The following is a 27,943-nucleotide window of genomic DNA, read 5'->3' as shown; positions in this document are numbered from 1 at the left end:
AGAATTTTCACCATTCCATTAAAGAGAATTGAGTACAGCATATTCTTGAAAATTTTTTATCCAGTTTGTTAAAAGAAATATTTTTATTACTTTACCACTTATAAAGACATATGCCATAATTGAGATGTAATTGACTTGGAGTGTTCTAATTAATCCAAATTACAGAAATTTTCTGTACTTAACACTCATAAATGATTATTGAAATTCTTACTCTGTTCAAAGAAAATACGGAAATTTCTTTTTTTTTTAAGATTTTAATTATTTGACAAACAAAGATCACAAGGCAGAGAGGGAGTCAGAGAGGGGGAAGGCAGGTTCCCCACCGAGGAGAGAGCCACATGCGGGTCTCGATCCCAGGCCCCTGAGATCATGACCTGAGCCAGAGGCAGAGGCTTAACCCCTGAGCCACCCAGGTGCCCCTAAAATATGGACATTTCTGTGTAAAGTTTGCTCCTTGGCATATGATGATTATCTGTGACCTGAAACCTAAAACACTAACAGTGCATAATATTTGGTATGCAGCTAAATCAGAAAGAAATAACTATAAGCTTTATATGTAGTTGTTTTCAGTCTGCCCTTATGAATCAAAGGTTGACTGCAAGATTTCCACATAAATGGTGCCTTTTTAAGTCTTAAGACATGTCACACCTACAATCCATGGAGATTCTCATCAGCTATTATTGCTCCAGGTCTTTCGGCAACCATGTAATAGCTGATGGAAACTGTCCAGCCTTTCAGTCTTTGAAGTCATCTATAAAACCAATGCTATGATAAAAGTGTTTGCTCTCCCAAACCAAGCTCCGTTTCCAGTGAATGAGTGTGGTAGTGGACAACCTGACCCCCCAAATCAAGCCCAGGTAAAATGGGTCAGTGGGCTCCCAGTGTCATTGTCTAGGGAGAAACAGTCCAACCACTGGTCTCCCATTTGCAAAACAATACTTCCTACCTTGTCCATCCCCCAGTGGTTACTGTGAGGATTAAATGAGAAAACATTGGGGGGGGGGGGATATGAGAAAGTGCTTCTAAGTGGAACAGCCTGAGGTGCTTTGTTGGTCTAAGTTGTCATTTGGTATGGGGTGATTCAAAAATCCCTCCCTCCAGGGGCTGTGGAGGCGCTTTTAAAGTGGGGCCGGGGTGGGGGGAGGGGTGGGGTGTAAGTGTATGATCAAACAGCCTCAGACCCCCGCTCATCTCACTGCCTCAGGACACAACTTTTTTCCTGATTGTCCAAGTGCCCAACAGGATTGCGGGGGCCAGGGGTGGGGGGCGGCTCAGGCAGCAGAACCAGGCACAGACCCAGAGTTCCAATGGCCCGCTCAATCACTTGCTACACGAGGGCCTGCATCCCATACTTATTTTTTTAAAGCTTGTTTCCAGATCTCTGAAATGATGATCAAAATAACACCTATCTCACAGAATTATGGGGGAATGAGCTGACATACACATATAAAGAATGGTACCACGCGCAGGGCACGGGGCCAGGATGAGGGTCGCTGTTGGGACTGGCTGGATTCTGCAGCTGGCACAAAAGCAAACAGCCCCCTAGAGTCAGACCTGGTTTCAAGTCCTCGCTCCCTCTCCAACCGGCTCTTCGATCCCGGAGGATCCACTCAACCTCACTAGTCAAAATGAGGATGGAGAAATCTGCTTGAGGAGGTCTACATAAAGATCACGCCAAGCAGCAGAGACAAGAGTGCCATGCTCATTGTAAAGCACAACGCAAATGCATATACTGCTATTTACTTATTCCATACAAACACGCCATAAGACAATTGCAAAGATTTTATTTAGCGGCTTTCTGTGCTTGGCACTTAGAAACAGAGTTCCGTGCATAAGGGCAAATTTTTTATACACCTTTACTTCATACATATTTTACATACCCTTTTTATTGCCCCCTTTTTTAATATTCATAATATTGGATTCCCCACTAGGCACATAAATACATTTATCTACAACACTTCAAAACCAAAAATCTTAATAATATCTGTTATTATTTTACTTGGTATTATTTGCATTTCCACACCACTTAAAAAGTTTAGCCTGCACCAAACTTCACTTGTTTTCTTAACATTAAAGGATCTGAAAGGGAAGGGAAAGATGAAGGAAAAAACCCAAAACTTCAAAATGCAATGAACTATTTGAAAAAAATTGGAGATCTAAGGGCAGGTGGAAGGATGGAGAAGACCCATCTGTAATTCCCTGGGATGAGCCCGGATTTCTTCTGCCACAGCGGTCTACGGGGCAGGCGATCCAGGTCAGGTGTCTGGATCTGGCATGTGGAGGGCCAGGCCTCTTTATGTCACCTCTGCTCTTGGTATCATCTGTCAGGCTTATAACACCCTTCCTTCTTCATACTCCTTCCGGTCCCCCTCCCCTGCCAGCTGCAGGCTCTGGAATTAGCACTGCCCACACGGGGCACCCCCCCCTTCTGGAAAACAGTGGTCAGAACTGCAAGATGGAAGTGCATTCCTTGCCCCGGTCCCTGTCACCAGTGCCCCAACTCTGCATAATGTCCCAGAGAGGTTTACTCCTCCGTGATGCCACGATTCTTTCTAGAACCTGTAGTGGGGGAAGAAGGGGGGACCAAACCAAAACCAATTTCCTCCATACATTACAACTCTCACCATTGCTCACACTTCCTCTCTCAGTCTTGCTTTCCACCTCTCTCTCTTGCTCACTACTCCTTCTCTTCCTTTCTCCTTCGGCTGCTCTTACTCCCTTTTCACAGGCACCCCGGGAACATCAGCGATAGCACGCCAAGTGAGGAGAGCCAAAGTTCAAAAGCAATCATTTCCAGGAAGCCAAGTCCAGTTGTAGTGCTGATGTCTGTCTACCCTCATGGACCAGAAGGGGCTCCAGGATACACGGTTCGTTCCAGAAACGGGGTGGGCTACGGGGCAGAAAGGTTGACTGCCATTGCTGCCCCAGTCCATCTACTGTTGTAGAGATGGATTCTTGGTGAAAGCCCCCACCTGGGCCCCCCTGCACACAGTTCACCCCCTTCCAAGTCAGTGTGCTTGTGTGTTGGTGTAAGAGTTTGTGTGAATATATATGTGTATGCATGCATGCACGTATGTATGTATGTATGTATGTATGTTTGTATGCATGTACAGGTAGGTCTGTATTCATGTCAGGGTAACTTTTCATGGCTGCTACATGCTAGCATCTCCCTTAACATTATTATAAAATGATTATTCAGTTTCTTCAAAGGCCACTCTGGAGTAGGCAATGCTTTATAAAACTAAGGTTTGGGAAGGCAGGAGAATGGCCACTGAGTCGGAGATGACTCCACTGCAAGTATTTCCTTCAGTGGCTTAAATGTCTTTTGTTGTTCTTGGGTATGTGCTTTCTTCCTCCAGAAAAAAAAACAAAAAACAAAAAACAAAAAACACAGTTCCCATTTTTCAAAGGCTTCGGCTCCCAGAAAGGAAGATCTGCTCATGGAGACGCTGGGGCCCTGGCTGCAGTGGGCTACCTGGTGTTTGGACGGGCCATTAAACCATGTGCACGGACATCTGGGAGGAGGAGCCTGGGACCGCCCCGTACTGCCGGCCATCACAGGTGTTGGTCGCCTGCTGGTTATTGGGCGAAGGGCTGATCATGTGCATGCTGTGCTCCATCCCTGTGGGCAGGTACTGCCTCTCGCCAAAGGCCCCATTGGAAGGAGAAGAACAGAGTAAAGTGCTTTGAGAGGCGCTCAGTTTTTCTGGGCTTGCAGCTAGCCTGGGAGAAGTGGGGAAATTGTATCCATAGAGATTGTAAGGGTTGTGGAGAGAGAAGGCGTTGTAGGAGCTCTGCTGCATGTGGCTGCCCCCAAACATATGTGGTGACGAGGAGCTGGAGGCCGCATTGCCAGCCTGCATGACATACTGGAACTGGGAAGTGGGGAAGGACCCCAGCTGGCCGCCGTAGGCTTCCATCTTGCTGTTGCTAGGCAACGAGGGAGGAGTCGGTATTCCTGAGATCAGGGATGGAGTCCTCTGAGGCATGAAGGTTTCTGAGGGCTGAGTGGCTGAAGCTGTGCCACTCTGGAGCCTGTTGTAGCCACTGTCACTCAGCCCTGGGTAGCTCTGCAAGGCCGCCATGTTGCTTCGGGCACATGGTGGATAATCAGAGAGGTTTAGATTGCACAGCTGGCTCTCTCGACAGCCCACATTGAAAGTGTTGGGGGCCAGATGAAATGTTGGAGGAGAACAGGATGGAGATAAAAGGTGAGAAGAAGCTGAAGGGGATGGTGTCCCAGTGCTGGAGGTGGTCGGGGATGTGCCTGTGCTGCCCCCTAAAAAATAAAAGATGAATACCATTGAGCCAAAGGCCTTTTTTAAAATTAACATATGTTATTTGTTTCAGAGATACAGGTCTGTGAATCATCGGTCTTAACACAGGTCATAACACTCACCATAGCACATAACCCTCCCCAATGTCCATCACCCAGTCACCCTATCCCTCCCCCATCTCCCCAACAGCAACCCTCAGTTTGTTTACTGAGATTAAGAATCTCTTATGGTTTGTGTCCCTCCCCAGTCCCATCTCGTTTCATTTTTTCCCTCCCTGCCCCCATGACGCCCCATCGTGCCTCTCCAATTCCTCATATCAGAGAGATCATATGACAGTTATCTTTCCCTGACTTGTTTTGCTCAGCATAATACCCCCTAGTTCCAACCACGTCATTGCAAATGGCAAGCTTTTCCCCTTTTTGATGGCTGCATAGTATTCTATTGTGTATATATACCACATCTTCTTTATCCATTCATCTATTGATGGACATCTAGGTTCTTCCCATAGTTTGGCTATTGTGGACATTGCTGCTATAAACATGCGGGTGCACATGCCCCTTCGGATCACTACATTTATATCTTTAGGGTAAATACCCAGTAGTGTGATTGCTAGGTTGTAGGGTAGCTCTATTTTCAACTTTTTGAGGAACCTCCATACTGTTTTCCAGAGTGAGTCAGAGGCCTTTTAAGAGGAGCCTGTGTAGGCCAGATGCAAGCCAGGCAGCAGGTGCCCTCAAATGCCCAAGATGGGCTGATTTTTATAGAATCATCACTTTCTCTTAACTCGGCAGACTTAGGTCAAGTGATTCTACCTGTGCACAGGTACATGGGCACACACACACACACACACACAGTCCAAAAGAGGGGACACAAAAGAACACTAAACTCTTGTGTCTGTGTGTGTCCTCAAAGTCTTGTTTAAAAGGAAAAAATAAGCCCTCCAATATTGACATTGTCATTTCTCATGAGCAAATTCACTTTCCAGTACAACCTCTTGACAACCAGCTTTAAAATCCACCAGTTCATCTTCCCCCCATTGTGCATGGAAATGCATTAACTACATGTTGTCACCTGGGACTATTGCTGACCTTGCCATATTTAGTCCTCCAGCTAAAAACACAGCATACCAAATCTCAGGCCCTCACCTGGAAAGAAAATGGGGTACTGGGGCAATGTGCCAAATCAAGGTTGAGGCCTGGAAAGGCTGAGCAGGAGGCCCAGGTATTATGAGGAGGTGAGGTGTGGGACCAAAGTCCAGTCATATGAAAGATATTATGAGCACAACCAGAAGAGCTAGGTTAGCATAAAACAAAGCTAACCTGTAACTAAATCATTATAATTCAGAGGCTCTGCTAATCTCCCTCTAGAAAAGCCTGTCCTGCATCTCAGAGATTGGAACCAAGACTGTAAATGTAGTTTGTGGATTTGGGATGTTTGTTAGGGCGAGTCCAGATAGGTCACAATGTCAGGAGCCCTCCTTTCTCCCAGCCTGCCACACAAAACCTCCATGTGACCCTGGGCACATCCCTATATTCTCTGGGCTTCTTTATCCAGAAGATGAGAAACTGAATCGGATCCAGTAGTTCTCAAGCTAAGAGAAGCCATGAGCTTTAAGTTCCAGATCCCATCTCAGACCAACTACATGAGAATCAAAGGATTCTGATGTATAGCCAGGGTTGAAAACCAGTGATACCAACCAAATTCCTTATTTCAAAGCACCCATCAGGGTGATTCTTAACCTTTAAGCTGTATGAGAATCACATGAAAAGCTTGTTAAAACAGATCGCTGACTCTACCCCAGGGCTTCTGATTCTATAGGTCTGGGGCAGGGCCTGAGAATTTGCATTTGAGACTGATGCTGATGTCTGGTATGAAGACCACACTCAGGGTGAGCAGACCTCCAGGTCCCTTTCATCTCCTCAAGTTCCTAACACTGTATTTGACAGAGTTGCTCCTCGGACATGCGGATGTTAGATCTGGATCGGGGGCTGAAGCAGCAACAAAGGAAGGGCCAGTTCAACCCAACCTACTTACTTCACATGTGTACTCAGATAGTTTCAGAAGGCAAAAATGACCCTTCAGAGCCTCTCCTTTCCCAGGGCTACGGAGCAACTGGGCAACAGCCCATCTTGCCCCACCCATTGGCAGTTAAAGGCAATGGTGAATGCTGGGGCTGCCGGATCTTTCATTTGAATTCCAGAATGGGAGGCTGCTCTGTCTTCCATATAGGAACTCTACCATGATGGAATTCCTCCTTTGGGACAAGGTTGGGAGTTTTCCAGAGTTGTGAGAGCCCTGATTCCCCCAAGGAGCATGGTGCCCCTAGCTCATCCACAACTCTCGTGAGGATTCTTAGAACCTGAGCAGCTATAGAAAGGTAAAGGACATTTTAAGTATAAAGGAGCAGGAATAAGGTTTTTTATCAGTGAGAGAAATGTGAAGAAAACCAGCAGCCTTCTGGAAATACTGAGATCCAGAGAAACCATCCACAGCGTGTCAGGGAGGAGGGTCCAGATGTGCAAACCAAGGGGCAGATAACCTCAAAGAGAAACCTAAATTTCATTTTTAGCCTCAGCCTACACCCACAAATATGGTAGTGGTATTGACTGGGGAAGTTCAAATTTAGCTCGTTAATAGTTTCTTCAGAGTTGAGTTTCTATAAAACCCAACTAATATCATCTCTTCCTTGGTCAAAAAATTCCCCCCAATGAACTTCCAAAATAGAAGAATAAACAATTGCTGATTTTAGAGTCATTTCAGGAAATTCTCCATCCTGTTTCTTCTTTATGCCTTAAATTCCTTTAAGAGAGGTAAGAAGATTTTTATTCCACAAATTGAGGTAAGGCATTATCGTATATACCAAGGTGAGAAGTAAACCAAAGTAATTCTAGGTCCACTGGCCTCCCTTCAGCTCATGACCCCAGGCAATGTGGGCTGCTTCTTCCTTCTCTTCATCTGTGACAGAGGGTCTCAAACTGACAGGCTTCTGTTTCTGTCCTTCTCAGAATTCTATTGGCATCTGAGGATTAAATTTATTCTACAATGTGAATGACCAATAGCAAGGACTTTTCAAGGAACCATTTTGATGTAAAGGAGTTTGGGAAGGGGACGACTGGGAAGCATGTGGAAGGACATCTCCTACTTCTTGTTTTTGGACCCCTGAGTGACCTGCCTCCAGGGCCTTATGGGAAATTCAGAGATTCCCGCTCTGCAAGTGGCACTCTACACATTTTCCTCCTCTTCTACCCTAAACGCTATGAGCTTCAGGGAAATAAGTGCAATGGCACAAATGGAGAAACTCGACTCCAGCTGTAAAGAGATTTGTGTTTTATGGGACATGTATCTGGTCTCCACTCTTTGAAAGTCCATCCTTGCTCTCCCCCAGATCTGGTGTTTATGCGGTCCCCGAAGAGACCACCCATTCAGCACACTGCACTGTCCTGCTCTAGGGATACTCCATCAGCTCTGGCCCTGGCCTCGCAGCAGGAAGGGCAAGATGGAGCAGATGACTTTTTACAACTCTAAATGGTTTTCTCAGATGGCTCAAGATGGAACGAATGGTATTGATTTAAGGCCGCAATTGGTTTCACTACAAAAAAATAAGAAGGGAACTATTAACAAGTTACAGGGATTTCTGCTGAGCAGATGAGAGAGGTACATGCTAAAAAGTGTGTAGTCAGCTTGCTTTTGGCTTTTAAATGACACTCCCTGGAAATGAGACTTGGTGGCCTGCTGCGTTTCAGGGGGTGGGAGCCCCCACATGAACTAGTGTTTGAAGAAACGCTGCTATGCACTTAAGAGTACTCAGTACAAATAATAGCTCTTTTTCATAGTCCACATAGAAAGAGCAGACTATGGTACATATTTTGCAGAGAAGCAAGCCAAGATACTGAAAAGTCGTTACTCTCTTACCTCACAGACTAGCGGTCGTTGTATAAGATGGGGAGAACCAGCCAAGGGCTAAATAAAGCCTCAGGAGGCAGGCAGTCCTCCCTGTGCATCTCAACACCGGGCTGCCTTGAGGCCTCGCATCACAGAAGAACTAGGGCAGAGTGGGAGGCCTGGGCACACTTCCCGCAGAGGGGTCAAAGCTGCCTCTCACAGGAAAAGCCTACCTCCCTTTCCTGCATAACAATCTCACCTCATCCCCTCCCAGATGCTCTAAGAGTCTGGACTGAGACCTTATTTACTAGAGGAGCACGGACTACAGAGTTTTGGATTGCCCGGCCCTCTTACTGAGTATGGCATCTTGTGAGTGAGCCTCTCTATGGAAGCAGAATTTTGAGTGTCTCCCTCTGTAGGGATATTTTGAGAAACAGATGAAATAACATGTAATACAAAGTGCACACAGGCATTAAGTATTTGTCAAGGTTCAGCACATTGTAAATATTGTTTCCTCTTCTCTGCCATTCTGTAAGTGAAAAAGGAGGAAGGGAAGGAGAAAGGAATCCTAGGACATTCGGGTTCCAACTCTCAAGTGTTGGCTCCTACCCATGGAGATGAGCCTCTTGGCCTCCCCGCACACAGGTGAGCCTATGTCACAGCTAGGTGCCCGGATGTAACAGGCTGCCTTCATGGCTGTGAATGATGGAGCACCGGGCCCTTAACCACTATGGGCCCATTAAGCCAATCTTCCCAAAAGCTAAACCACCTCTGTTTCCTCTCTGGACTATCTTTCACTCTCCCCTCACCCCTGCCCAGAATGGAAATTTGATGCCCCATGTCTATCTCTTCTCAGCCCAAGCAAGTAGAATTGAACACAGATAGGTAAATTGGTGTCTTTCTCACTGTCCTCAGAGGTCTTAATCCACTTCTGAGAGGTGATGAAAATGTAATGCCCAAGTAGCTGAAAAGTCTCTGGTATTCCAAGACCAATCCCCCACCCGTCCCTCCTCCCTACATCCTGTTTTATCCATGGACCCAAGCGAGGAAGTTCTCATCGAAATTCATCCTCCACATTAGCCTGTTCCAATATTTAAGGCTCAGGGCCAAACTAACCAAAAAGAATACATATTTAGCAGTGCTTCCATATGAGGACAATAACCTAGAATATACTTGTATACCATGAAGACAAGTTAAATGTGACCATGAAAATCCTGAATACCAAACCTGCTGACTTTTGCATCTTTAAATCGATCATTTCCAGATTATAACATGGAGGCTTCCATATACAGTTTCCTTTGGGGTTTATTTTGTTGTGCTTTATTCCCCCCAACCCCCAAGTTGAAAAACAGTAAAAACAATACCCCATCTGGGCTAGTAAAGAATAAATTTCCATGTGATTACTTGGTTCCATCAGCCTGACTCTTCTCTCCTATCACTCAGTGGTATGTGTCCCTGAAGAATGGACACGGTGGAGTCACCGTGGCCCTGAGCAGCCTTCTTTGAGGCTTGCAAACGGTTAAAAGGTAAAATGTCAACACCCTATGGACTCATCCCAGGGAATAAACCCAGAGGCCATGAAATTAATGGTCATGATCCCAGCCCTGTCCATCCCTACTAAGGAATTACCCTTAGTTGAAATGAGTACCCTTCTTAAAATGCAGATGCATAACATTACAGCGCTAATGAAAATTGTGTGGTTTTGATCTTAGAAAGACTCCCAATGCATCCTTCTCCATAAAGTTTAAAGATATACATGGATCTGAACCTCTTCCTTTTGAAATAGCTTTTAACATATTCACCCAATTCTCATCTTTCACACAGGTCCTCTGGGTTCTGAGTCTCTGTGCTTCCTGCATGGCCCTGTCTCACACCTGTGACACTGCCTCAGGTGGGCTGGCCCCATCTTTTCCCCTTCCATTAATTGGGTTGTTTTTTCTGCTACTTGTTTTACTGCCTTCCCTGTGTTGTATACACATCGGTTGTGATTTTCATTTAGAGCTGATCTGCCTCTCTCCTGGCTACACTACCCAGCTTCCCACTGAGAAACCCCCTCCCCTCCCTCAGCCCTTCCCCCCCACCTCTGAGGAAGGCAGGTGACTAAGGACTGGATGGTCCAAGCATCATATTTCCCAGCCCCCAGCACAGTAATTGGTTCAGAGGTGACACAGTTAGAGTCAGTGAGACTCGGTGAGATTTTGCTAGAAACCTTAAGAAGGGCATGTGACCTTTACCATCAGATTTAAACTTAAGAAGATGGAGGTCTAGGGCTGCTGGCAGCTATGTTACCACAATGGCAGGGGTTGGGGGTTGCTGAGAATGAAGTCAAGTGAGAGTCTGGAGCAGGGTGGTGCAAGGGAGATTAGAGGTGTGGGTGGGTTCCAGAACTTGGTGACTGTTGGTTATGGTGGGTAGGGAGGGAAGGAAACACCCCAGATGGTGAGTGGATAGCAGTGTCCTTCCTCCAGGAGAGGGCGCCAAGTCTGTGAGGTAAATCAGACTCAATTTTGGACACATTGAGCATAAAGGACTTTGGGACAACATAGGATATGTCACCAATAACTGTTTTAGTGAACTCAACTGAGATGCCCTCAGTTGGGGGCATCTGAGCATCTCAGTTGGGGGCATCTGAGCTGCTCATGGGCATCATTCCTGATCTCAGTGATAAATAAGATCTGCGTTAAGTGGCAATCTCTGAATTGTTTGGCGATCCACAGGAGTTCAAAGCCACGCTGTCCACTGAACTGTCCTCCTTTCTCTACCTTTTACTGGTATGAATTCTCAGCATCTAATCCCTTTCAAGGGCCAACCTTGTAATCGTAATTTGTAATTATTACAAATCAAACTGATGAAACGCCTAACACTGACAGAGATGCTCAACATCCTTTTAACTGCCTGACATATAAAAAGCACCAAGAGTGTTAAAATCCCTCTGTTTTGTCTGCTACTAGTTGAGGAGAAGGGAGGGTTTCTGTAAATGACAGGTCCCCTTACTTCCACAGATGAAGATGTTCTGCCGGCTCTGGTGTCACTGGTCCAGGATGGTTCCTTTTAAACAACAGTTGTCAGACCCCACGGAGAAGGATGGCACTCACAGAGGCTCCCTCAGTTTGGGCCAAACAAATAGCTCCACAGTATACATCAAAAGAACAATAAGACTGCCCTTGTCCATAACTGGCCTGGGATTTCTTTTTTCTTCTCTATCTGTGTTCCCTCAGTCAACATCCCCCAAGCACCACTTCCATGGTTGGCTCATTTTGGCCCCACCACTAGCCGTGTTTGGGCAGAAGCCGCTCCGGAAATGTAATCCCTAGCTTCAGACTCTCCCAACGTATAAACTCCCTGGAAGATTCTCAGTGGAGATGTCTGAAGGTAAGACCAGACATCTGACTTGATAAAAATAAAATACTGACCTATTCAGAGTTAATGTTTAAGTTGCTGACAAGAAAATATCAAGTGGAAGAGTAAACTAAAAAAAAAAAAAAAAAAAAAAAAAGTTGCAGTGAATTAAAGCTCTAGTGAGTAAGAATGAAGAAAGGAAAGTGGTGGAAAGGCAAGGGCCCCATCGAGATGGAGAGCCACCTGGGAATCCTCAACTCACTTCTGCCACCGCTTAGTGGCAAACATGCAAGTAGACTGCTCTGTACCTTGGTTTCTTTTTGTGTAAAAGGCTGAGGAGGATGAATTCCATGCATTCTTCTCCATAGGAGAAAACAACTATACAGAATACCCATTCAGTATCTTTTTTAAAATAGAAAGATCTGGGGTTTTGCAAAATGGTGGCTAATTCAACTAAGGGCTTTTCCTTTGAAATTTTATCAACAAATGGGTCTTCATGAAAGAGAAACAAAAATGACCACAAGGATGGGATAAAAAAAAAGCAGCCTCCTAATCTCACTCAGACAGAAGAGTGGGTCCAGCCTCCAGCAGCAGCAGCAACAGGAGCACAAAACTGGCTTGGGGCCGAGATTTGACATGCCAGATATTCACGTGTCTGAAGTGATGAAGTTATAGGGACATTGGGTGAGGCAATCATCATGTGGAACTTAAGTTTGGCGCCAATGCTGCCAATACTCACTTCACCAAAAGGGAACTGCTACAAGACTCCGTCTGCCACTGAAGTTTCCACTACAAGTTCAACACTCTCCACTTCTTCTAAGACACAAAACAGTTCAACACAGATGGCTCTGTCTCTTTTCTTCATTTTATGAGTGATACTGTCCAGAGTTACTGGAACTCTTAGTTCTTAAGGGAAGAGGGACTGGATGTTGTTTCTTTTACATCCTTTGTTAACGTCAAGAAACCAAGCCATATATTTCTTAATAATGAAAATCTGGATCAAGTTCAGTGTATAGTTCAAAAATGTATTCCAATTAAACAATTTAATAGAATTTTGGCTTCTCCTTTATCCCCATCCTGCTACCATATGTATCCAATAATTCCAAGTTCATTCCCCCCCTACTAATAAAAAATGGAGTCACTAAATAAGTGTGACATTTTGCTTTGAAATTTCAGTTTCTCCAATCAACAAAACGAAAAGGCAGCCTATGGAATGGGAGAAGATACTTGCAAATGACATATCTGATAAAGGGTTAGTATCCAAAATCCAAAAAGAACTTACCAAACTCAATACCCAAAGAATAAATAATCCAGTTAAGAAATGGGCAGAATACATGAATAGACACTTTTCCAAAGAAGACATCCAGATAGCTAACAAACACATGAAAAGATGCTCAACATCACTCATCATCGGGGAAATACAAATCAAAAACCATGATGAGATATTACCTCACACCTGTCTGAATGGCTAACATCAACAACATAAGAAACAACAGGTGTTGGCAAGGATGCAGAGAAAGGGGAACCCTCCTGCACTTTTGATGGGACTGCAAACTGTGTAGACACTCTGGAAAACAGTATGGAGGTTCCTCAAAATATTAAAAGTAGAACCATCCTATGACCCAGCAATTGCACTACTCAGCATTTACCCAAAGGATAAAAAATCCAGATTTGAAGACATACAGCCTCCCCAATGTTTATAGCAGCATTATCCACAATAGCCAAACTATGGAGAGAGCCCAAATGTCTATTGACTGATGAATGGATAAAGAAGACATACATGGTGTATATAAATGATGGACTATTAGTCAACCATCAAAAAAATAAAATCTTGCCATTTGCAATGACGTGGATGGAGCTAGAGAGTATTATACTAAGTGAAATAACTCATTCAGAGAAAGACAAATACCATATGATCTCACTCGTACGTGGAATTTAAGAAAGAAAACAGATGAACACATGGAAAGGAAGAAAAGGAAAAAAGGAGCAAGGGAAACAAACCATAAGAGACTCTTACCAGTAGGGAATAAACTGAGGGTTGATGGTGGGGGGATGGGCTAGGTGGGTGATGACCATTAAGGAGGGCACTAGTTGTGATAAGCACTGGGTGTTGTACGTTAAGTGGTAAATCACTGAATTCCACTCCAGAAACCAATATTGTACTGTAAGCTCACTAATTAAAATTTTAAATAAAAAAAAAATAAAAATAGGGGTGCCTGGGTGGCTCAGTCAGTTAAGCATCTGCCTTCAACTCAGGTCATGATCCCAGGGATCATGATCCCATGATCCTGGGACCAAGCCCCTCGTTAGGATCCTCTCTCAACAGGAAGTCTGCTTTTTCCTGTCCCTGTCTCTCTCTGCCCCTCCCCTGGCTCATGCTCTCTCTAAATAAATAAGTAAGTAAGTAAGTAAGTAAATAAATAAATAAATAATGTCTTTTTAAAAATTAAAAATAAAAACAAAAAAATAATTTAAAAAATACAAGAAATAAAAAATCTTAAAAAGAAAGAAAGCTCAGTTTCTCTTAAACCACAGTTTTCCAAGGGTCAACACCTGCCCAACCACCCCACAGGATGGTGAAATGCAGACTGTCAACCCCAATCATCACTCCACATCCTTATCCACACAGCATTCCAGGTGGTTGTGCTCCAGGCCAGTGTATCAGTGAGCCTGCCCACCTGAGCCCCGGTGCCACTAACTGACTTCCTTTCATTAGGTCCTTCCAGGCTGCCAGGCCCTGTGACAGTTCTCAAGAGTACAGCAGTGAACATAATGTCACCACCAATACCTGCTCTCAGGAACTAGCCATATCCCTGCCAGCCTTCTCACACTGGCTTCCATGATACAAATTCTCGCTTAGCCAGTTTGGGCAGTCAATGAGTAAAGCAAGGCAGAGAAACAAGAAGCCCCCTCAGAAATACACCAGATCAAGTAACTGTCTTTGCGTGGAAATGACCCACTTTCACTTATGAAGCCTGTTTATATAAAAGTCCTCAACGAAAAGTTACCCTTCTTTGGTAGGTGAGGAAACAGACTCGCTAAAAGTAATTTGTCCAAGGTTATAGAGGGAGTTCGTAGCCATCAAAGATGAAGGCCCAGATCTCCCAAATGTCGTAACACCTTTGCCTCTCAGGGCCCACGAGGGCCTTAGAGCAAGAGCAGCACCCTGAATATGTACTGACCCTGCTTCTCTCACAGAATTATGAGGAGAAAGTTGCTTCATGTGGAAAACTTCCTTTTCTCCTCCATTTAAAACAAAACAAAACAAAAAATGGATGGAAATTCTGCATTACTTGTCTCATCAGATCCCCATGATGAGGTTTATGCTTTACATAGTTAATCATCAGAAAGGCATTATCTCTCGTCCCTGAGGGAACTTCCTCTCAGGTCTCTATGCACAGGGACATGGTGGGGTGGTGATGATGATGATGGTGATGATGATGATTGCTAGCACATAGTGAGGGCCTACTCCATTTTAAATGTACTGTCTCGTTTAATCCTCACAAGAATTCTATTTTTCCATTCTGCAGATGAGAAAACTAAGTGTCAGAAAGAATGTGGAATTTGGCCAAGGTCACAAAGCTAGGAAAGAGTGGGGATAAGAGCCTCACCCAAGGGGTCTGCCCCCAACTCCTACGCTTTTAATCACCTTCTTCATCTTAAAACTGGAGAGATTTCAATACTTTAGGTTACAAAACCTAATTTAGTGCACAAACTGCTAGAAGCTCCTCTGGGAGAGGAATGTAATATAATCTTTAAGTCCTAGTTCTTCAAGTCCTAGAAAGGTTTCCCATATGACAGAGCCAACAATTTCAAAACTTAGGGTTCCATTAATGGCAGCCCTGTGACAGAACAGAGTAAGCTCTGTAATTTTGACTGATGTCACTTTGGGGTGGAAGGAGGTTAGAGAGAGAGACTCATAAAGTGTCTGACACTCTGGGAAGCTTCCTAAGGTGAAGGCGTCCTGCCGTGGGAAGAGCCACTGACTGAGGAAAAGAGTTGAGGTCAGCCCACAAGCCGTCTTTGCTAAAATCTCTGGCTTCCCAACCTGAGCTAACAGAGAAGGGAGAAACTGGAGGAAAAGCACAGAACAGTGCAAGGCAAAAGTTCACCCAGCACATCAACTTGAGACAGGTGTCTTGCCTTTCCAGGTGTTCAGCAGAAAAGGAGGGAGCATAAGTTGCAAGTTTCAGATGGGCTTGCAGCAATCGCCTCCTCACTGTCAGATCTAAGCAGTTCATTCCTATTGTTTGGACTGAGCTTTTTCTCCTCTACAAAACCAGAATAAGGAAACTGATAAGGCTGCAATGAGGCATATATATGAAATAATTATTAAATATCTCTTGGAATACCAAGGGCTATATGAACACTTAGGCATAGAAATAATCATTTCATGTAAACATGAACATAACCTTGCTTTTCAGAAAAGGGAGAGAACGCTGCATCTGGAGCTGGCTTCTTTGCACAAGTGGTTATGCTTTGGTTATTTACAAGGCTACCAAGTACTCTTCATTAGAGAAGAACCGGTGTGACCCATGGCTTGGCTTGGGCCCAGATTTGCTGTATTCAGTTCTGCTCCCACTCTTTCCCCAGCACTATCACTAAGAAGAGGCCATGGCCTCGGGCCTTACCTTGCTGCTTTTGCATGGTGGTGAAATCCTCAAAAGTGAGTGTGCGCACGGGGGGTCTCCAGAACGCATAAGTCTCCATGATGGCTTCCAGTCCGGTTCTGCGGAGAGAAAAGCCAACAAAGGAGGTTGTAAATCATGCCAAGAAATACACTGACTTTTTAAAGATCCTGCAGTGGTTTGTCTGACAGGTGGTATGTACATAGGCATTGAAAGATTTCACCCCCTCCCCGAGGAAATTAGTCTAGAAGAGCACAAGGAACAGATGACACTGAAATGCGTAAGGAAGAAGAAATTAACCCAATTCAGATTATGTGCAAGCAAGTCATAACTAGGATGGAATTTTGCTTGGAGCTTTCTTCAAAGGAGGTCCGGTCTTCATGGAAAAAAAACAATTGTTAAAGGTCAAGGTCACGAATACCATCATGACCAGAGCTGAGCCCAGAGCTGAGCCCAGAGAGGCACTGACGGTTTCTCAAGCACAGGATGATGTTTCATCATTACCGCAGTGCACGGACACAGCCTGCCTCGAGTCACCCCTACCAGTCAGTATTTGGAGTCCACAGAACCATCAAATCGCTTAAATGAACAGAGACAAGCAGGGTAATAGCAACAAAAGGAGAAGCAAGCAAGCAAACACACTTGAGTTTCTGTCTCAACAAAAAATTCCCACCTGAAGGCAAAGTAGGGGTTTGGTCCCAGAAATTATACCTCAGAGAAAAGGGCCAATATATTTCTGCAAATACTGATCTGTGTTCTATAAAATCTAATAATCAAGCTGGTCTTTGAGGGTCACATATTTGAGACCGTCAGACCTCAGGAAACATCCAGTATTTTCCAAATACATTAAGGCTTCTGTTTCATTGATACTGGAGGTTCCATTAATTAAAATATGCACACACTGCCTACTTTACCCTTCAATAAATGCTCTACCATATATATGAGGTGCTGATGGACATCCCTTCAACATAACTATCCAAGTTATCTTGGTCATATACTTGCTGATATCCCATATCCTCAAAAAAGTATTGGTTGGGTTTTATTTAAAGCTCTGAACTTTTAACTTCATTAAAGCTTCTTATTACTGACTTTTCTTTAAAACAAACTGCTTCACTTCCATCTAAGTGGAGGGAGCGGAAGTACAGGGACTATGGACAAGGAAGGTGGAAAAGAGTAGGTAGCATTGTCCTTCCACTGCAAAGTTTCTAGAAGGTAACATGGCATCCCTTCCTGCAAAAGATAAATGTTCCCTCTTGAGATGAAACTTATGCTGCCTGTCTTCCTCCCTAGGCAATACATTTCCAGGGTTCTCTTCAGTCCTGCAGACCAAGAACAAAGTGAGAAGCTTTATTTTTAAGTGAGAACAACTATCCTCTCCTTATAAATGTCTAGAAGATCCCTTGAGGTTCTTCTCAGATGAGCTGCTGAGACACTGATTGGCTCTTCATGTTGGAAAATTTCCTCTCTGAACAGGCTTTACTTGCACAGTTAACTTTCTAAAGTCTTCCCTGGAATCTTGGAGGCTTTAAATACACCAATGTTGGCAAATCAAACTCTGTATTTTTAGAAGAGGTTGAGAAGAGAGGGTGTTGCATGGTGTTTATTAGCTGTTAATCTGTTAAAAGTAGGAATAGAAGACATGTCCACATAGTCACCTACATTAATGCTGAATACAGTACATGGAACTATTTATGGAGAGAAAGAGTCCAAGCAATTAGGGAGTTTAGAATAATAAGAGGATAGGCAGATAAAGCCATGCTGAGCTTTGATGATTGTAAGAAAGAGACAGGCCAGGCATGGATCTCACCGCCTTGTTCTGGAATGTTGGCCACCCACCAGAACATCTTAGGATTCCCTTTAATGGCATGGGAGGCTCACTGCAAATGGTAAGGTCTTTGTTGTTCCACCTCCTATCTCATTCTTCCAGGAGCATTTACCAATGAGGGACAAAACATTAACTCAAGGACAAAGAACAGTCCCTTCTCACTTCACAAGAAAGTGACAGATGACTGTGAAGAAACAATTACACACTGATATACCGCCCATATCATATTTATTCAAGAAATAGAAAAACTTTGATTTCATTTTCATAATAGGCAAAAAGCCTGTGGCAAAGTTATTCATAATTTTATTTAGGCCATCAACACTATATAGGATAGTGACCATTTACCCATCTGTCCAAATCTAAAATCCAACTGAAAGACTGAGTTGTAGAATCATAGATTTAAAAACTGGGAAAGTTCTTAGGTATTACCTACTTCCAGTTTCTGGGATGCCATCTTGAATGGTTACCCAGCCTCTGCTGGGGTATTTCCCAAGGAAAACATTCAGTTTTCTAATAGATGTTAGAAAGTTCTTTCTGATCTTGGGCTGAAATCTCTGACAAAACTTGTACTCTCTGGTTCCATTACCAGTGAGTAAATGGTGACAAGTGCCAGACACTTTCCACATTCTCATCAGGAAGACTTTCCTTAGCAGTTAAGAATGTAATGTACAAGGTATCACATATGGACACAGCTATGCTCCCTCCAGTCCAGAGCTCTGTCTGAAGGTTCATTTTGGTGGTGGAGTTGTCAGGGAGGGGCTGTGACTACTGAAAAATAATGACTGAGATCACCCATCCCTCACCACGCTTTGCTGTAGATCCATCTTTCATAGATTTATCCCAGATACTTCCTGAATCTACTTACATATTCAAAGCATATCTCTTTTTATAAAAATTAATCCTATTTGTTCACTCTATGCCACATCTTATTGTCCTCAAACTCCATTAAGCTTCATCAAATAGATGTGATTGTTAGAAAGTACTAGTGCTAGATATCAGGATTTGGTGACATGAGGTGGCAAGCTAAGAATTAGATAATCCAGCTTTCTTTGTCACTTGTGTGTCTACTTTGGATCCCATTTCTCTGTGTCCCAGTGCTTAGGGTGACGACTGTCACACAGTCAGATCTCAATTTGTATGCATTGAATGAATAAGCAAAGGAGTCAATTTTCACCCTATGTCTTACTACTGCACCATTATCTCATGAATTTTAGCCAGCCTAAAACTTAGAAAAACAACTTGATGTAAAATCAAGACTGTGCAGACAAAAGGAATCTTTTAGTACTGGAGACTTGGGAATTGTTCCTATAGCTGCTTGTGCCTTTCTTGACTCAGGTCTCAGAGGGGTTTCAGTTTTCCTTTGGTTTCTTCTGGTTCCAGTCACGGAATTTCTGACCTACAACAGTCTGAGTCCCCTTCTCGGGGACCAGTCATTTCTACCCTCATCTTCTCTTATAAGAGTCTCTGCCAACTACCCGTTAACATCTTGAGCCACTTGGATGTCTATTCAAAGTTTATTATGAGGAATACATTGCTTACTTATTCATCATCATTCTATCCTAGCTTTGTAAAATTTTATCATAAGGTTCTTAAAAGTGAATTCATTGTCCAAAACAGATTTTTAAAAAGCAGGCTTAGGTAACCTCACATCATTAACGTGTTCCACATGGTGGGCCTCTCCGGGTCTGATGCACACCAGAGACCCAATGTCTGAGGTTTCCAATCAGAGATGATCATATTGGCAAGTGTCTCCCCTCTTGCTTACTTTTCCCTGTTTGCTCCAGTGACAACAGAGGCCATATCCAAACCCTCTTTGTTCAGTCCTTTGGCTGGAATCACCCCTCTGATTTCCAAGCCTCTTCTCTGTAGACTTTTCAGTCTGCTCACTGGCCAAACCAATAGAACGTGCTGAAGAGGAGGGAGACAAGGAAGGAGAGGAAACAAGCCAAAGATCTCTTTTGCAAATTGATGATGCCTCAAGATGAACTGATTTGGAAAAACAGCCAGACTGTAAAGAATTGTTCTTCCAAACTTCTCATTAAAAAAAAAAAGTTCAGCAAATATTTGATGATAATAATAACAATTATGACTATCTTCATGAACCTATTAGACAGCACTCTGCTGCATACTTTCTGTGTTTTATTTGTGTTGCGATGATAGAGGGTTGCTTTTTATGTTTCTTTGATTTATTTTCTCTGTAGTTCTGACTTTTAACTCTTCCCCAAGCTGTTGGCCAGTGATTCTGATAACAAAAGGAACACTGATGAGGCCAATGGTCATCTGTTAACAGAAGACAGTCAAGGGCTACAGAGATGGGGTTTTGAAATCATAAAGAAGACTTTCAGCCAGTAAATGTGCTAGGTCCAGGAGATACAGAGACAAAAAAGACATAGGGTCTTTACCCCAATTCAGGAGTGTTCTGTTCAATATAAAGAGAACAGCATGTAAACGACTGACTACACAACAGTGTGATGAATGTTACACCGAAGATACATGGAAGAGACCACGGAGCACTGAGCAAGAAGTACTTCCTCCACCTGGAAAGTTCCAGAAATGCTCCCTAAAGACCAGTTATTTCAGCTGAGTATTAAAGGGTACTCGGCAGTTTTCCACACAGACAAGAGGCAGGAAGAACTTTCCCAGGAGAGTTCACAGTATATACACAGACGTGGGGGTATGGAAGAGAAGGCACATTCTGGGAACTGAAAATAGTTCAGGGCGGCCGCAGCTCCAGGTGCAAGATGAGATGGTGGGGCGGATACCAGAGATATTTATTGGGGCCTGGATTTTATCCCATGGGTGGTCCTGTACCTCTGCTCTTCTTTCCTTTCTTTTCCTGTTCCAGCACTTGAAAAGACAAAGAACCAGAATATACTGTTCTTTCAGACATAATTACTATATCTCAACTTCCTAATCCTTTTTCTTAGACTGTCTTTCATCCACGGAGGTGAGGTCAACCCTTCCACATCTTTCTCTCCCCTGGATCTGGAATTGGCTTCTACAGATTGGTGGTCCAGGAATAATCTAAAAGACCTCCCAATAGAGGTCTACAAATTGCGGGGGTGGGGGGAGCCATCATTCAAAACTTGGCTTTAGATGGTGTAGTAAGTACATCTACATGATGAATTGGCTGTCACAGTGGTTTGGAAGAACAGGTGTCCAATGGACAGATGCTTGGGGCTGAGTCAAAATTGTTCCTCACCCAGTGATTCCCAACTTGGGAACCCTGTCCCCACATGGAGTCTGAAAAGGAAGCAATGGCAGTCCCTAAGGAGTTTTCATTGCCTCGAGAAAAATCGCTGACAACACAATGCAGGCTAAGAGATTAAGTTTCTTCAAGTTTGACTGGAGTGGTCTGACTTGAATTGGGAAACATGAAATCGCACAAGGGGCAAATGAGCTTAGTGGTGAAGAAGATCAGGAGTTACAGAGACGGACTGCCTGGGTTCACAATGCCATCCTGCTGATCCCCTGTGTAATCTCGGCCAGGCCGTATCACCATCTCATGCCCAAGTCTCCCTGCCTCTAAAACAGAGATAACACTGCTCCCTCCTAATTGTTATAATAAATGCAGATTGATTAAAGATAAAATATATCAAAGAGGAAAAAAACATAATGAAAGCTCGAGGACCACTGCTCTACCCCCAAGCAAAAGAAATGCCACCACCGGCTGCTCAGGCTGTGACCTGTAGCAGGAGAACATTCTTACTTCTCAGGAATCCAAACCTGGGTCAGCCCTCTGGCTCCAGACTGAATGTGGAGGGACCCTCATGTTACCCAATTCCGTGTCTCATTCTCTCCTCAGAGAACCAAAAACGTGTCCCTTTGGCCCCGGTAGGCCTCATTATCTTGCAGATACTTCAAGCTCCAATCTGTTAGCCATTAAAAAGACGTCACTCTGTTAGATGACACCATCCCTGGGCAAGTGCCATAGATAATAAAACAACTGCCAACTTTTCCCTGGCAAACCCACACAGCCAAGAGGACAATGGTGGAAAAGGTTCGTGACGGAGGAGGAAGAAGAAATAACAAGGCAGAGAAAAATGTCAAGTACCGGCTGGAAGACCGTAAGCCAGGGGACGTGATAAACAATCACAGCCTGGAAGGAGGGGGAATCTGGCAGGAAGGCCATCACTGGAGTCTAGGACAAGGCCAGCTACCTTGAGCTGTAGATGCCATGGTTCCTGAGAGGGAGCCCAGCACGGATGACTTACTTTTGCTCGGCTCAGTGGCTCCCATGCCAGGGATAACACAAGAGTAGGCAAAACATACAGGGGTTAGTAGGATTCCTGGGAACGAGCAGGATGAGACTGGCTGCAAAAATATAGGCAATGGCCCAAGGGAGAACAAATAAAAACATAAAAATTGAAAGTGAGGGAGACCCTTGGAAGTCGTGCTGGTTTGAAAGAAGGCAGGGGGTCCGCTCCCTGGCTCTCGGCTTGCTACATGAGGCTTCAGGAGCAATGGGGACCCGGACAGGGGTGAGGGCAGGGCTGTCTGATGACTGGCAAGCTGTGCCTCACTGAGGGAGAGGGACATCACCCTCTGGATGCTGCCATTGGCTGGACTGGCAAATTGTGAAAGCTAGCATCTCACCCTACTCAGTTTTACCATCCCTAAAATGGGAAACACTGTAACAATACCAGTCAGCTCGGAGACAAAAAAGGGACAACCTGGGCTGCGTGTGACATGCTTATTACTACTATTATTATTGAACGCTTGGGATTTGAATTCCTAGAAATAAACATACAAAGTTGAAATGTATGAAATTGCTGATATTTCACCTCTTGGGCCCACAAATGTAGTAATTTCATATGTTCAGCTTAGTAGGTAGGTAAAGGGGTGAACAAGATTTGAGAAACTTGGTTCTAATAGAGAACCCTTCTAACAGACTTTAACTGCACACTTCTTTCCCAGTTCACCAAGAAAAACGGTTTCTTTCAGATCTAAGCACAGATGACCTGACCCTGGGGCTGGGATCTAGCTGACTCTCCCTCTTCCTTCCTTCTCACTTCCATTAACTGGAGGCATTCTGATTCCATGCAGAGTTTTGAGAGAAGGAGCTGTGCCTCGATAGGGTTTCCTGTCTGTGTCCAAGGAAGTGGATCTTCACTCTATGAGCATGGCCTTGGCACAGCAGCCATTTAAGAGGGGGTCCCAGGAAAATCCTCTCCTCCCAAAGATTTTCCTCCCCATCAGTGGAGATGCCTTCCTTTGGGTTAAGTATCAGCCTCGTTCAGCATCCTCCTCCAACAAGCAAATCTATTCCCGTAATGCAGTTAATGGCTCCATTTTTAGATCTGTCTCTGGCACACCATGTAAAGGGACACTAGGTACCAAGGAGGACTGCCGCCAGCCACGTTCCCAGCAAACAGCAGGGCTGGCAGAGAATTAGCTCACACATTGCCTCCTGCAGGCCCTCTTGTTTTCTCAGGGACAGGCAACCTATTAAAGCCAGTTTCCATGTGAACCAGCCACTCCATGATACAGGGCCTGACACCGGCTCCTTGCTATCAGCTCCAAAGTGCTGGGATGTGAGCCATGGTTAAGCCTCCGAGGGTGGCCTCCATAGAGAAAAAGATCCCTACTAGAGAGTTGTACCAGTTCCCTAAACTGCAGAAGAGCCACTCTACCTGGGCCTGTTGTGGAACCAACAGCAGTGGCTTCTAGGGCACCATGCCAGCTCGGAGTATCTGGAGGAAACCATGTCACGTGGGACAATCCCCCTTGCAGTTGCCTTAGAAGCAATGGAGTCTGGGAGGAAGGGTAAGGCCAAGGTCAAAGACAAGATGAAGGGTACAGAGAGAACCCAGAGTCATGCACTCCATGGCACTCTTTTAAAACAAGTTCGTAGAACCTTTACTCCCCATACAGATCATAATTTTAATCCTCTCCTTTTTATGTATGTGTTTGCTTTGGAGAAGTCCCTGGGAATTACATAAAATTTCCCAAGCCGACTTGAGCCTTCTGTAAAATCTTGGCAGCCACTCCCAACAGAAACAAGGCTTTCACGTTAGATGCAGACTGAGAGACCCACAGTGTCTTCTTTCCTTCTGCTCCTCTGGCTATCCCTTTTCAGTGCACAGTCTGCGGTTGTGATGCTCCCTCTAGCTGAGCACAGTGTGCTTGCCAAGCATGGGGACAGAGGGACCTCCTGAGGCTGCTTCTTGACCATGGGACTCAATGCAAACACTCCTGCTTCTCTTCAGCTCCATGACCTTTGTCTTCTCTTTGGAATGTGCTGCCCGCTGGGGTGTCCATCCATAAAGATATAATTTTCCCTTTCTGTTCATACTGAGCGATCTTTCTCGACTAAACCTCACTCTGTTTGGGCTCAGCCTCCGGGACCCCTTCTTTCCTGAAGCTCCCAGACTCTGAAACTTGCTGGGAGTCCTCCTTTTCTCCAGGTAGTATAAACACATCCCCACTGTTCAGACACGGCTCTGCTGGCCTCAAGAGTGTGCATGTCTTACTCTAGGACAGGCTAAATCAGTGTCTACAGCATCAGTCCATCCCAGATTTGAATCAAAATTGCCCTAAGTCTTCAAACTAAGCCTATTTATAGATTCACTCTTTCTTCCCTTTTTAGTTGGTGTCTAAAACTAGCTCCCTGCTGTTGCTACACCTGATTCGCTGTTGCCTGGGGTAAGGTTTTCTCACTCCCAAGTTCCTGGTTTTTAATTTCTCTGTCACTCATCAACTCTGTTTGCTGTTTTGTAACTAAGTAAACAATTATCATTTTACTCTGTGTACCTGGCACTGTAGGAAATAATCTAAGACTAGAAACCTAAAAAAGTTACAGTCCCAGTTTTCAAGAACGTACATTCTAGCAGCGGGCAGAGCCCAGGAACACAGATCCCAAGACATCAATTCATCAAGCTGAGGGGATCTGTTTTCCCTAGGAATAGCAAGGGGCTACTGTCTACTTCGGGAAGGAGAAATGTCCCAGAGGTCACTCTGGATATTGTGCCCTGGGGCTAGGCCTGCTGATGGGTAAATATGCATGGCTCTACCCAAAGCCAGAATTGAGCCACATGATTTCTGAGAAATCTAGAAGGAGGGACAATTTGGAATTAAACACAATTGCCCTTCCATTGCAGAGACGATCAATCCCTGGAAGCAAAATCTGACAATGTCTCCACCCAAAAGGGCCAGCTGTCTACCTCTCCTCCCCTCAACATGAACACACACTTCTGGTAGAGACTTCTTATCAGGGACACAATTACACAGGAAGGCAAAGCAATCATTCCCTAAGTGCGGTTTGAAGAGTGGCGACCTCCTTACACTGAAGTGTGTGAATGGCACTTCCTAAGGAAGCAGGGAGGGCTGTGACAAGCTCTGGGGACAGTGATACCACAGGGCTAACACTGTGGACTCACTGGGGATTCTGTGGGGGTTCTAAAGGACCAGTGAATGTCACCTCTTGTCCTCATCTAAACTCAAGATAAAGTCCAAGAAGGATGTAGGAGCCCAAAGCCACAGAGACCGAAATACCAGTTTCATTGCAGATAAAGGTGTGTGGACACTCTGGCATAGATGTGGAAGCTGAATGAGTGGGTCAGGACTCCCCTGAAGCAAGCCAGCCCCCCAGAACAGCAGGCCTCCTGTGCTGAACCTGCGACACAGGGCAAGAACCTAGAATGTACGCTGTGTGCAGGAAAGCAGGACCTCAAGAGTTCCTTCTCCCAGACTCAGCAATCACAGGGGTCACTCTGGTGCCCGGTGAGAGAATGGAGAAAACGGGAGGGCTAGAAGCCAGGAGTATTCTCCACAGATATCTCTTTACATGGAAATAAGGATCTTCAGCCCAGCTCCCTCGAGTTCTTTTCTTTGCCCAGGACACTGCTGTTGCCTGCCAGCCCCAATCAGAAGACTCCGCAGTGAGAGGCTGGAAGGGTGGGAGAGACTCAGGAGAGGCAAGGGAAGAGAGTGCAGAGGGTGCTGTGTCCTCCCCATCTTCCCTCCACACCCCTCCCTCCCTGAGCCTTTGGATCACACTGGGATAGATTGAGATCGACAAACCTAAACATGTTTTGGTTTGAGGTTTGGCAAATTCTGTAACTCCAAAGTATTCCACAAATGTTTTGTGTTCTGCATAACCAAAAACCATTGGCCAAGAACTCCTCCCGCCCTAATTTTTAAGCCCGTGTGTTTTTAAAGGAAATGTAATCCGTATGTTTTGGGTACATTTATATGCAACTCATCAAACCATGCTCGTCACTATGAGTCATTTGATGTCTAAAATGCATGGGGATGATCAGAGACTTATAAGAACTCCGGTAACACAAGAAGGGCAATAGGTGAGGCACTTGTTGGACGGTAAGGAACTGGATTCTAGTGCTGGCAAAGAACCACCAGATCCCAGAAGATTTACAAATAATCCCCTATAGGGCGCCTGGGTGGCTCAGTGGGTTAAGGCCTCTGCCTTCGGCTCAGGTCGTGATCCCAGGGTCCTGGGATCGGGCCCCGCATCGGGCTCTCTGCTCGGCGACGAGCCTGCTTCCCCTTCTCTCTCTGCCTGCCTCTCTGCCTACTTGTGATTTCTCTCTCTGTCAAATAAATAAATAAAATATTAAAAAAAAAAATAATCCCCTATATCCTCATCCATCAATCGTTCCCATCTGCAAAATGACATTAATGGTTCTTTCCCTCGTCAGACCCTGCAGCCAGGAAGTGAGATTTCAAGTCTGATTATCAGGTCATTTTGAAATTTTTTAAAGACAGAATACAAGGGCCTCCATGAGTCTGTATTCCCAGACTGCTGTAGGACAAAAATTACTTCTATATTCAATGATTCACCTTTGCCCTCTCATGAGACAAGGGACTTCAAGGCCATTATGTCACAGTTTCACCTGCTAGGGAAGTTCAGCCTGACTTCTGTCCTCTACTAGGGAATCCCTTGTTGACAGGGGGTATAGCAAGTAGATGATAAAGCCATGAGGATGACTGCAAAGGCAGGTGGAGAATATACAGATTGTTTTATTTGGAAAAGAGAAGGTTCTGGGTACTTGAGTAGTACCTTTAAGTAAACGAAGTGTTTTCAGAGGAAGAGTTCTAGTTTCCATATCTGTTGGAGATAAAATACGTTGAGTTGAAACTGTTAGCATGATAGAACACGAAGTTCACAGACTTTGAAGTCGGGAACCCGGAAGTTACTCTGTGCTCCAGCTTTGCTCTGTGACCCTACAGAAGCTAATTAAGCTCTCTGAGTCTCAGTTCCTTCGTTTGTAAAATATAGGTCATTTTAAAAATTGGGAAAAAAAAAAAAACTAAGTGAAAGGTCTGGAACACAGTAAGTGTTCAATCATGGATAATTCTGGTAATTACTTAAATTACTTAAAGTACCCTGAAGTTTTAAATGGGGCATACATCACAAAGAATCAACATGTTATCAGAAAAATAAATAAATAAGGCACTAAAATGGGCTATTGAGGATCCAGAGTTCTGCTTTCATGGATTCCTTACAAAGAAGAGTAGCCCACCAGGCAGAACAAATAATTGCCTGTCCTGAGCAGGAAGATATTCACCAGCCCCAAAGCAGATCCAAGCCAGGGCTAAATGATGTGAAGGTCCCTTCTAGCCCCGTGAGGGGACAGGAGGACCCTGGGACTTGCACCAAGATGTCATCACAACTTCCTAACCAGAGGCAAATGCTTCAAGCTACATGGTCTAATTCACCAGACTAAAATATGGTTCCAGTTCTTAGAGCAGAGCACTGATGCTGGTCAGTACAGCCTATCTATTCCAATTTTCTGTTCTAGGTCACACCTCTGAAAAACAAGGACTCCGGTAGAAGAAAAAAAGCAAAGAAAAATATCAAAACAATCTTTAGAGTTCCAAGAAGAAAATAAACAAATACTAAGTGTCACTGGGGATACCAGAGGAAAGAAAGAGAAAGTAGTTGAATAACTAAAGTCATTAGGGTTGACCCCTCATGGTGTCTAGGGCAGAAATTCTTAACACTTGGTCATGGAAATTTTCGAAAACTTGGA

The 27,943-nt window shown here is 44.5% G+C and overlaps 1 protein-coding gene across 3 annotated transcripts in view; it reads right to left on the bottom strand.

Moving 5' to 3' along the window:
• Positions 1–2,227: 2,227 nt before the first annotated feature.
• The window catches only part of TBX15 (T-box transcription factor 15), a 101,613-nt gene continuing 75,897 nt past the window's right edge, over positions 2,228–27,943 (bottom strand). For all 3 annotated transcript variants that reach the window (XM_032881316.1, XM_032881317.1, XM_032881318.1), the window contains exons 7-8: positions 16,130–16,227; positions 2,228–4,279 (exon numbers count right to left, since the gene is read on the bottom strand). In XM_032881316.1, coding sequence (XP_032737207.1) covers positions 3,495–4,279; positions 16,130–16,227 — 883 coding nt within the window. In that variant the 3' untranslated portion in view covers positions 2,228–3,494. The remainder of the gene's footprint in view (positions 4,280–16,129; positions 16,228–27,943) is intronic.

This window comes from Lontra canadensis, unplaced genomic scaffold (genome assembly GCF_010015895.1).
Source record: "Lontra canadensis isolate GAN:19392208 unplaced genomic scaffold, GSC_riverotter_1.0 scaffold75, whole genome shotgun sequence".
Classification (NCBI taxonomy): Eukaryota; Metazoa; Chordata; class Mammalia; order Carnivora; family Mustelidae; genus Lontra; species Lontra canadensis.
The sequence above is the reverse complement of the archived record's forward strand: the minus strand, read 5'-3'. Positions and strand labels throughout refer to the sequence as shown.